The sequence below is a fragment of the Bombina bombina genome, chromosome 11 (genome assembly GCF_027579735.1).
Source record: "Bombina bombina isolate aBomBom1 chromosome 11, aBomBom1.pri, whole genome shotgun sequence".
NCBI classification, from domain to species: domain Eukaryota; kingdom Metazoa; phylum Chordata; class Amphibia; order Anura; family Bombinatoridae; genus Bombina; species Bombina bombina.
Window position 1 is genome coordinate 192,845,790 of NC_069509.1, and position 12,173 is coordinate 192,857,962.

General features: G+C 40.5%; 1 protein-coding gene across 4 annotated transcripts in view; it reads left to right on the forward strand.

Annotated features, from left to right (window-relative positions):
- Positions 1-12,173, forward strand: part of GTF3C1 (general transcription factor IIIC subunit 1) — a 274,627-nt gene that overhangs the window by 224,659 nt on the left and 37,795 nt on the right. For all 4 annotated transcript variants that reach the window (XM_053694472.1, XM_053694474.1, XM_053694475.1 and 1 more), the window contains exons 31-33: positions 622-794; positions 883-1,167; positions 2,397-2,644. In XM_053694472.1, the coding sequence (XP_053550447.1) occupies positions 622-794; positions 883-1,167; positions 2,397-2,644 (706 nt within the window). The remainder of the gene's footprint in view (positions 1-621; positions 795-882; positions 1,168-2,396; positions 2,645-12,173) is intronic.

The window sequence follows — 12,173 nt, forward strand, 5'->3', positions numbered from 1 at the left end:
TGTTTGTTATAGTGGCAGCGATGTCCGGAGCAGCAGATTAGGGGTTAATAATTATATTTTAGTGTTTGCGATGCGGGTGGGCCTCAGTTTAGGGGTTAATAGGGAGTTTTTTGAGTGTTAGTTTAGAGTTTTATGCTACAGCTTTGTAACGTAAAACTCATAACTACTGACTTTCAGGTGGCGGTACAGATCTTGTAGTTATAGTCTGTACCGCTCACTTTTTGGCTGGACAGGCAAACTCGTAATACCGGCGCTGTGGAAGTCCCATTGAAAAAGGACTTTTTGAAAGGCGGGGTAGTTACGTTGCGTTACGGCCAAAAAGGTGTACGGTACACGAATACCAACAAGACTTGTAATACCAGCGGTAGTGAAAAAGAGCCATAACGCTGCTTTTTCACTCATAACGCACAACTCGTAATCTAGTTAGATAAAGAGAGGAATTTGTATACACATTGAATGAATTAGCTGCTACACGTTACTTTTTGCTTTGGTCTGATATCTTTTGCTTCTGTGATAATCTGTGGAAGTTCCCGTGAGATTTCTGCAATACCGGATTCTGTAGTTTTTGTTTGTTTTTCATGTGATTAACCACTTCTTTTTTTTTTAATTAACCATTTTTAGACATTTCGCATGTATAGAGAATATAAAGATGACATCCTTGTCAAGGCTTTCCTGCAGTTTCAGAGGAACCGACTGGTTAATCGTCGGAGAGTAAATCATCTGTTGGGTCCGAAAAAAAGCCGTGCACTGCCATTTGTCCCAATGTCCTACCAGCTATCGCAAATCTACTACAAGTAAGAGACTTTTTCAGTACCCTCAAGCCTAACACATTGCTGTTGCACATTCGATGCATATATTAAACTTGTCTTACTTACTCTGCAGGGTTTTTACCTGGCGCTTTCCGTCCACAATCTGCAGCGAATCCTTCCATTTCCTAGAAACGCTTAAGGCTTGCGGAGACGCTGATGAGCCTGACATGTTCGGTTTTGGTGATACTTCTAGAGACGCTGATGAAGGCCGTGTGTTGTTCCCTCTGGATGGACCAGGGGGCTGTTGTATTACCATTCTCTCCCTACTTTTTATGGGAATGATTTCAGTTCATGTGAGGATCCCTGAGCAGATAGTGGTGGTGGATAGCCGCTTTGTGGACAGTGAAGTAATGAAACGGTAAAGACCTTCCGCTGCATGTGTTCAACTTTACCAACATATCTCAGGTGTCTGAGGGAACAAGCTCACGTGACAGGCTACTGCATATACAGGGGATCACAGTCTGATTCGTTCTTACATAGTTTTTAAAGGAGAAATAGTATTTATGCTTATAACAAATGCCTGTGCCAGGTTCATCTTCCTTACACGTCACTCTTCATCTGCTGCACCTCTGTTCCAATCCGTTTACTGTCTTTCTCTTGCCTCAACTATTAAACACAAAATTCTAACTCAACTGCACTGCTCCCTCCTATATTGCAGACCTTGTTTCCAGATACTCTCCCTCCCGTCCCCTTCGCTCTGCTCATGACCTCCTACTCTCCTCCTCACTTGTTACCTCCTCACATTCCCGTTTACAGGACTTCTCCAGACTGGCTCCCATCTTGTTGAACTCTCTGCCTCGCTCCACAAGACTCTCCCCTAGTTTTGAAAGTTTCAAGCTTTCCTAATACCAGTTCCTCTCCTCCTTTGTAATCCCCTTGAACCCCCTTTGCATGTAAGCCTAAGAGTCCAGCTATTTGTAGGTCACCTTCATAAGAGCTGACTGTAACAGTGCGACTCTCGGCAGGCCCTCTAACCATTTGATCCCTATAAATGTTAACTTGTATACCGCCTATGTTTATAGCGCTGCTGAATCTGTTGGCGCTCTACAAATAACCGATAATAATAGTTACAAAATAAGATTAATACAATGTAATGAACAACCTCTATATTACACAAATACACAGTAAAGCAAAAATAATAGTACTCAGGGCACTGTCTTGTATAGATCACTGGTGCAACCTCCTGTGATGTGTTGTGTGTACGATTTCTAGATGGGTAAGTCAGGTTGTGCTGTAAAATACTGCTGAAAAATGTGCTTGTTCCACTTAAGCCTGGTGACATATAACTGACCCTGTGACAGTGATTTTTTTTGCTGAGACAGATGTTAATATGCTCTGACATAGAGGCCAGGAACATGAATTCCACCAGGCTTTTAAAGCGTGTATCCCTGAACTGCCATTGATTTGCAAAACAATGTAAAGTTTGCTAATAAAATGAGCGCTAAAACATTTTAAAACATTTCTTTTGTAACAAGATCTTTTATAGTGTGATATTTAATTGGTGACATATAATGCCCATTTAATATCTCCATATAGTTCTGGGATATATAAAAATAAAATGAATCACCTTTTTGTTTGGTTTTCCAGCCTTGGGAAGGAAAGTCTTGAGGATGAAGAATACGATGACGGGGATGAAGCTGTGAGCAATAAATATAAACTGGAAGTGAATGCCCGGCAAGCTTCCCACACCAACTACCTGCTGATGAGAGGTTACTGCGTTCCTGGAATCACCACCACCAGGAACCTGAGCCCAAGTGACAACATTGTCGTAAACTCCTGCCAAGTGCAAGTAAAGTTACGGAAAACTGCGCAGCACAGCCAGCTGGGAGATTCAGGTCAGGGAATGACAACTCTTATTGGCTGTAGATAAAAGTGTGTTTGTAATGTTAGTATTAATCCCCAGACAAGCAGTGCCATACCAATCAATCAGAATGGGCTGTACGAAGTGCATTGTGAAATTTTTATAGTCAAACTCATTCCGATGCATTAGAAAACTGCATGAGAACCATTTATCACAAGCAGTTCTAACGCATTTCTAGAACAGTGGTGCCACTATACTCTATATGGGGACAGTTGTACTAAAGTTTCTCATCCATTAGAAAACACTTTTTCAGCACCTTATCGCAGTTTTAGGACTCTCCTATTCTACACCTTGGACCTTTTAAATACACATTTTTATTATTCATAAATAAAGCAGCGAGATGACTTATGTCACAGACATTATCAAGTGGAAAAAACATTAAACCCAAATTTTTATGATTCAGATAGAGCATGAAATTTTAAACAACTTTCTAATTTACTCCTATTATAAATTTTTCTTCGTTCTCCTGCTATCTTTATTTTAAAAGCAGGAATGTAAATCTTAGCAGCCAGCCGATTTTAGGTTCAGCACCATGGATAGCGCTTGCTTATTGGAGTCTTAGATTTACCCACCAATAAGCAAGCGCATAACCCAGGTTCTCAACACAAAATGGGCCGGCTCCTATGCATCACATTCCTGCTTTTTAAATAAAGATAGCAAGAGAACGAAGAAAAATGATAATAGGAGTAAATTAGAAAGTTGCTTAAAATTGCTGCTCTATCTGAATCATGAAAGAAAAAAATTGGGTTTAGTGTCCCTTTAAACAAGGAGAGGGTGGTAGGGTAAGTGTGGGTACACATTTAGGGATATATCTAAGTAAAGTTATTGCCATCACACTATAGGAGGCTCTTAAATACAATATACATATTAGTATTGTGCAAACAGGGACAATAATTGTATGTTTTTGTGCTTATTATGTATCGGCGTTTAAGCACTGTATGACACAATATTGTTTTATAAACATCTGTTAGTTTGTATTATCTCACAGTCCAGGGAAACCACCTTTGCTCTGCTGTGGTCAGGGATGGATAGGACTTTCTGCAATAATATTAATCATTCATTTTGCAGCAAGTTCAATGCCGGGGTTCCAAACTTTAGCCTTTGTGTGGTCAGTGGAAAAAATATAATTTCTTTCCTATGACATGGAGAGTCCACAACGTAATTCCAATTATTAGTGGGATATTCAACTCCTGGCCAGCAGGAGGAGACAAAGAGCACCTCAGCAAAGCTGTTAAGTGTAACTTCCCTTACCCATAATCCCAGTCATTCTCTTTGCCTCTGTCAATGGAGGTTGTGCGAAGATGGTGCCTGTAGAAATGTAATCCTTTTAAGGATAATTTCTTTTTTAAGACACAATGAGTCCATGGATCATCTTAATTACTGGTCAGCAGGATGAGGCAAAGAGCACCACAGCAGAGCTGTTAAATAGCTCCTCCCTTCCCTCCCACTCCAGTCATTCTCTTTGCCTACGTTAGTGATAGGAAGAGGTAAAGTGAGGTGTTATTTTTAAAGTAGTGCCAGAGAGTGCTGCTTTGTTCTAGGGTGTAGCCGTAGTCCATATCAGTCTCTTCAGTAGAGCTTTTGGTGGCTTTAGAGCAATGGGAATTTGTGGGACATAATTCTCACTGCGCCTCCCATACTAATGCTGCCCTTACCAAGAAAATCTGAGGGATATTTACTCAAAACTTTCGTTATATTACAGGTCTATAGGAGTTAGAGGACCTCTTAAACCTGGAACTGCCTTGCTGTCAGGCAGAAAATGAGGTAAGTGCTGACTTTCTTTCTGGGGAGTAGAAGTAAACTCAGAAGACGGTTAGACGCTGTATTTTTTATTTAGACCTCATTAAATTTGACTCTTTATTAAGGGTTACAGAGTTTATTTCTCCTAGGCGTTTTAGGAGATTCCTTGGACAGTTGAACACATGGGGCTGTATGTGATACATTAGCTCTCCTCCCGGCGGTTGATTAATAGCCGACCGGGACATTGCAGATTGATATAGATATTACTACAAGCTCAGTGTGAAGCTAACAGCTACTCAATACTTAAAATGTTGATGTGAGCTAGTGCTGCGGGCTCACTGTGGGGTGGTTCCATGTTTGTCCGGTGTGTCTGGGACTGACAGCGACCTAATATATTGCATGTTGCTGTGGGCTAATACTGCAGGCTCCATGTGTGGTTGTTCCTTGTTTAGGCTGTATGTCTGGGACTGGCTGCGGCTCAGCACTTTACATTTTTATATTGGCTAGTGATTGCGAGTCCAGTGTGATGCTTTCACGTTTGGACTGTGGGTCTGACTGACAGTTACATGCTTAGAGGTTTGGGCGGTCTGTTGTTGTTCTCCCGGGGCCTTCACTTGTTAAACATTAATGGCGACCGGGAGATGGCTTTTGGTAACGCCCATGATGGGTGGAGTTTTGGTGTGGCGCCAAGGTTGTTGCACGCCACTGTACTATGCTTCCGTTATCGGAAGGAACAGAGGGGTCAGCGCAAAAAGGCTTTAGTTTCTCTGACGTCAGAGCCAGACCCACAGACATGCGCTCTAGACTGCTAGATACAACTCACTGCAATATGTTACAATTGTTTCCCAGCAACACTCTGAGCTTTAGTTTTTAGGGCTGTTGCTTCCTCATGGGCGTTAAAAAAAAATGAAGCTTCTGTGGAACAGATTTGCTAGGCTGCAATTTGGTCCTCTCTTCACACTTTTTCAAAGTTCTATAAATTTGTCACTTTTGCTTCGGCTGAGGTCGTTTTTGGGAGAAAGGTTATTCAAACTGTGGTGCCTTCCGTTTAGGTTCCCTGTCTTGTCCCTCCCGTATCATCTGTGTACTCTAGCTTGGGTATTGAATCCCATTAGTACGTAAGATGATCCGTGGACTCATTGTGTCTTAAAAAAGAAAAGAAAACTTATGCTTACCTGATAAATTTATATCTTTGATGACACGATGAGTCCACGTCCCGCCCTGTTCTTTTAGACAGGTTGTGGGTTATGTAAACTTCAGACACCTCTGGACCTTGGCTTTTCCTTTCTCTTCCTAACTTCGGTCGAATGACTGGAGTGGGAGGGAAGGGAGGAGCTATTTAACAGCTCTGCTGTGGTGCTCTTTGCCTCCTCCTGCTGACCAGGAGGTGAATATCCCATTAGTAATTAAGATGATCTGTGGACTCATCGTGTCAAAAAAGAAATACATTTATCAGGTAAGCATAAATTTTCTTTTTCCCTGCAAGCAAGGATTAGGGGCTATGCTGTGTCCATGTCAATCACTTTAGTAAGAGTAATGGTGGCTGTCAGAGGGTGATGAAGCTGACAGACTGGGAGTTGCTGTGACTTCTGTGAAGTCCATTTATGTTACTATTCCTTTCCCTTGGCAGGTATCCTGATACTGTCATCAGAGAGAGGGGCAACGTTTATTGGTGACCAGCTGGCACTACTATTGCCCTTTTAGATGGGTCTAGGAATTTTAGTAATATCCCCATCTGGGGATATCGGTCAAGTAAGAGCAGCATGGCATTAACTGGCATCTTTTTAACGTATCTTAAAAGATACCCGACTCCAAAAAAAATTTTTAGCTTCAAACCAAAAAAGTAATTAACGCCATATCTTTTTTTTTTTTTAATTCATTTTTATTGGCAGAGATGAAGCAATCACATGACAATCCAAATGTAGAAGGAATTAGATAGAGGGCGCCACATGGTGCAGATCAATGAGATAATGACAAACACAGAATGATCACAAGAATCCTACTCACAATTGGAAGCGCACAATAAAGTGCAGAAATGGCAGTCCGGAACTACACGTCGTCCAGTCGACCACAGTGGATGGAGCACACAGATGGAGATCCTCGTCTCACCAGGGAGAGTCCAGGGATGTCCAAAAAGGGGGTACAAGTGGAGCTGAACAGCAGATATCCAGCCAGATCCTAGTGGCCAGAGATCCAACGGAATTCGGGTAATGGAGGCCAAAGGAAGTTCACCAGGCTCAGCCCAGGGAGAGAAAAATGATGAGGCAGCAACCGGAGAATTTAAAATATATTAAAAGGTTTAATAACAATAAAAACAGCAACGCGTTTCTCAGTGGTACACACTGTTTCATCAGGCTATACAAACATTCTCAGGGCTGCCATATTTAAACTAGTTGATAACCAATTGGTTATCAACTAGTTTAAATATGGCAGCCCTGAGAATGTTTGTATAGCCTGATGAAAACAGTATAGCCTGAGATCCTCGTCCCTGGTGAGACGAGGATCTCCATCTGTGTGCTCCATCCACTGTGGTCGACCGGACGAAGTGTAGTTCCAGACTGCCATTTCTGCACTTTATTGTGCGCTTCCAATTGTGAGTAGGATTCTTGTGATCATTCTGTGTTTGTCATTATCTCATTGATCTGCACCATGTGGCGCCCTCTATCTAATTCCTTCTAGATTTTCCATCTGTGTTCCTGGCATAAAACTCTGGAGGAGCAGCCTATATTTCATCTTTTCTCTGGATTTTTGCCCACCCTCGCATCATCTGGGCCCTTATCATTGGACTCTGCTGGACTCGATAAGTCTCCTTTCTGTTTGGACTTTTATTCATTTTTTATATATTTATATTATTTGTTTTTGTGTTATTTTATACCATTAACATTATTATTTTATCTTCAAAAAATATTTTATTTATTTGGGTATTTAGTAGTCTTATATACTAATCACAATTATTAGAAGTTCGAATTTGTTTTATTATTATTTGTTGTTGATAGACTTATCCCCCCAACATTTACCACTTTCTTGAAGGGATTATTTATCCCAAGCTTAATATTATTATTTATCTGATTTTATTTATATTTTTCGCTACTATAGTCTAGGCGCCTCTTACTAGTGCCCTGGTGACTCTTGTGTCCCCACTGGCACTTTATTTCTTTACAATCCAAATGTACAGAGTCAGCATAAGTCAACAAAGATCGGTGCGCAGACCATCAAAGTGTGCATAAAATTAGCATAAAAAATAATAATGTTACTATACATATTACAGTGCCAGTTATTAGAGTCTGAAACACCTTTCCTGACAAAGTTGTTGAATTTTCTGTACATATATGTAACAAGAATGCAATAAACGTAGCTCAGTCATGTGTGATCACTTCCAGCCCTCTTTTTTCCTTTATTATAACAACTTATATCAACATTTATTAACCATCAACACTTAACAAATAACATCCTAACCAGTGAAAGTGGGGGGGGAGGGTTTCTCCCTGCCTCCTTGACCTAGAGGACCACACGGGTTAGAGACTAAGATGTGTTAGAACAGCATTTCCTCAGACAAATTCACTCTAGGTTGGTTCATCACTGGTTCAGTCAGAACCTGCCACTCCCCATGCAAGGTCGCCAAGAGCATCGCCTCAAGTTGTGCAAAAGGCCTAAGAATGCGTTATTGCAAGGCTGGTTGTAGTGTTTTGCCATTTTTTTTAAGAAAGGTTGAAGCCTGTACTTTGTGTTTAACTTGACGTCATGTTGCTCTACGAAAAGATGTTACATTAAGCGAAGCTTAAATTGGGCTATAGTTGGTGGTTGTCTAGAGATCCACCTGTCAAGAATGCAATGTCTCGCTAACAGTGTACACAGAGTAAGTGGCTTATGGTGTTTGTGTGTCTTCCCATTGAAATAGGTATATTTTGATTAAGTCCACCTCAGTTTCTATATTGAATGTAGATTGTATCCAATATTGGTATTGTCCCCAGAACCGTCTAATTAACAGGCATGAGAAAAAGTAGTGTTGGAACGAGGGGGACTCACTGCTGCACTTAACACATTTGTCAGGATGTTGTGGTTTCCACCTTGACAACCTATGAGGTGTAATATAATCTTTATGCAACATTCTAATCTTTGCCTCTCTAAGGGGCACTGCTAGCGTCGCTGATTTGGTGGCATCTAAGCTCTTTGTTAAATTCTGTATGGTCAATACAGGCAGGAAGTCTTTATTTAATTTTATTATGATGGTGATTTTGTATTGTAGTTTCTTTATGTTTAACTCCATATCTTATGGAAAATCCTACGAGAAACAGGTTTACGAGTCTGAAGCATAGAATCAATGACTGCCTCCAAAAAAACGCGTCTAGACAGTACTAGGCGTTCAATCTCCAAGCAGTCAGCTTCAGAGAATCTAGATTTGGATGGAGGAATGGACCCTGAATTAGAAGGTCCTTCCTCAGAGGTAACCTCCAAGGTGGAAGAGATAACTTCTTCACCAGATCCACAAACCAGATCCTGCGAGCCAGACAGGAGCTATTAGAATCACAGACGCTCTCTCCTGCTTGATACGAGCAATGACTCGTGGAAGGAGAGGAAACAGGTATACTAGCCCGAAATCCCAAGGGACCGCCAGAGCATCTATCAGGGCGGCCTGAGGATCTCTTGACCTTGAACCGGTTATTCTGAAGAACACTTCCAGATAGAAAGCCCACTCCCGGGGTTTAAAATTCTGTCTGCTCATCCGCTTTCCAATTGTCCACTCCTGGAATGTGGAAGGCAGATGGGAGACAATTGTGAGCTTCCGCCCACTGCAGAATGCGAGTCACCTCCTTCATGGCTAAGGAACTCGGAGTTCCTCCCTGGTGATTGATGTAAGCCACTGAGGTGGTGATGTCCGACTAAAATCAGATAAACCGTACTAAAGATAATTGAGGCCACGCTGATAGGTCATTGAAGATTGCTCTCAATTCCAATTGATATGCCTCCAACTAGCACGGAGATTATGGTGGATAGGGTCCAAAGACTGGGCACATACCAAAATAAAGAGAATCCTACAAAAGCTAAAAGACCAGTTTTAGTAAAATTATTGAACTTTCAGGACAAGCAGAGAATTCTAGAATATTATAGAAAGAAAGCTACTGTAGAGGTAAATAAAGATCACATTCTATTATTCTCTGATTTCTCTGCTGAAACAGCGAGCAGGAGGAGAAATATGGCCCCATGGTGTTCAAAGTTAATAAATGCAGGCTATCAAGCGACCATGATTTACCCTGCTAAGATTAAAAACATTTTTAGACAACAATGTAAACATATTGAACACAGTAGGGGAGGTCAGACAATTCTTGGAAAATAAAAAAGATATAGTAGAATAATGTATATTCAAGTCTGTCAATTATCGGATTCATTGTTTGATCTGACTGTATTGTACCGACATGTTAGAGTGTCTGACTCTGTTGGTTTCTTTTCTTCTTTCTCTTTCCTTTTCTTGTTTTTTTTTCTTGTTTTTTTTTTTTTTCTATGTGTGCTCTCTCCTCCTCCTGGGGCAACCGCTCCGCTTCTGTTAAGATATTGTTTCTATCAGAAAATTAAGTTTAAATCTATCATAGATGAAAAAATCAATTAGTTTATTGTCCTGGAATGCTAAGAGGAGGAAGATCATCCACCATTTGAAAAGTTATAAACCAGATATAGTCTTCCTGCAGGAAACTCATTTTAGCCTGCAGGAGGCAGAAAAATTAAAAATAAGTTGGATTGGGGAGGTGATCGCGGTACCAGCAGTTAAAAAAAAGAGAGGAGTTGCTTGTATTTTTAATAAAAAATCTAGATTTTAAGTTAATTTCTCAAGAGAAAGATGTGGAGGGGAGAAATCCAATTTTGGAATTAGAGATTAACGAGTGTCAGTATACGTTATGTAATCTCTATGCCCCGAATGAATTTCAGCCACGTTTCTGGGACGGGCTATATGCAAAATTAGTTAACTCTATAGACTCTCAATTGATTATAGGGGGGGACTTCAATAGCGTCTTTGTCCCTCAGCTGGATAGACTGAGAACTAGGGGTTCGTATAGATCAAGAAAGGAAGCTAAAATATTGACTTCCTTTTCAAAAGGTCTTAAATTAAGGGATATATGGAGAACCCAACACCCGGATGAGAAATTATTTACATGTGAATCGAAAACGCATCATACCTTTTCAAGAATAGATATGTTTCTGGTGTCTCAAAGATTTCTGCAATTAGAGATAAAAACAGACATCATGAATATAATTCTATCTGATCATGCTATCATATCTCTGTCTATCCAGCTGAGGAGCAAGGGGGACGGTCTTGCGGCTAAATTTTTCTATCCTAACTTTTTATACTCTAACATCCCTTTCAGAAATTGGCTGACTCAGAAATGGAGGGACTATGTACACCAGAATAAGGAATATATTCCTAAAACAGAAATATTTTGGGAGGCCGCAAAGGCCTGTCTAAGGGGGGAAATTAAGGTGTATATGGTCAAAAGGAAAAGGAAGATGAGAGCGAGGGAAATTCAATTGACCAATCATCTTAAAAATAAATTTATAAAATATATTGATAGTCCTAATAGGGATAATTGGGACTGCTATCAAAGGGCTAAGACTGAGAGAGAGATTTTCTTAACTAAAAATCAGATACAGGAAGATATGAAAAACAAAGCCATATTTGGTACTTTCTTTCATGTAATTAACAAGAGTCCATGAGCTAGTGACGTATGGGATATACATTCCTACCAGGAGGGGCAAAGTTTCCCAAACCTTAAAATGCCTATAAATACACCCCTCACCACACCCACAAATCAGTTTTACAAACTTTGCCTCCAAGGGAGGTGGTGAAGTAAGTTTGTGCTAGATTCTACGTTGATATGCGCTCCGCAGCAAGTTGGAGCCCGGTTTTCCTCTCAGCGTGCAGTGAATGTCAGAGGGATGTGAAGAGAGTATTGCCTATTGAATGCAGTGATCTCCTTCTACGGGGTCTATTTCATAAGGTTCTCTGTTATCGGTCGTAGAGATTCATCTCTTACCTCCCTTTTCAGATCGACGATATACTCTTATATTTACCATTTCCTCTACTGATTCTCGTTTCAGTACTGGTTTGGCTTTCTACAAACATGTAGATGAGTGTCCTGGGGTAAGTAAGTCTTATTTTCTGTGACACTCTAAGCTATGGTTGGGCACTTTATTTATAAAGTTCTAAATATATGTATTCAAACATTTATTTGCCTTGACTCAGAATGTTCAACTTTCCTTATTTCCAGACAGTCAGTTTCATATTTGGGATTATGCATTGAATTATCATATTTTTCTTACCTCAAAAATTTGACTTTTTTCCCTGTGGGCTGTTAGGCTCGCGGGGGCTGAAAATGCTTCATTTTATTGCGTCATTCTTGGCGCGGACTTTTTTGCCGCAAAAATTCTTTTCCGTTTCTGGCGTCATACGTGTCGCCGGAAGTTGCGTCATTTTTTGACGTTATTTTGCGCCAAAAATGTCGGCGTTCCGGATGTGGCGTCATTTTTGGCGCCAAAAGCATTTAGGCGCCAAATAATGTGGGCGTCTTATTTGGCGCTAAAAAATATGGGCGTCGCTTTTGTCTCCACATTATTTCAGTCTCATTTTTCATTTGCTTCTGGTTGCTAGAAGCTTGATGTTTGGCATTTTTTCCCATTCCTGAAACTGTCTTATAAGGAATTTGATCTATTTTGCTTTATATGTTGTTTTTTCTCTTACATATTGCAAGATGTCTCACGTTGCATCTGAGCCA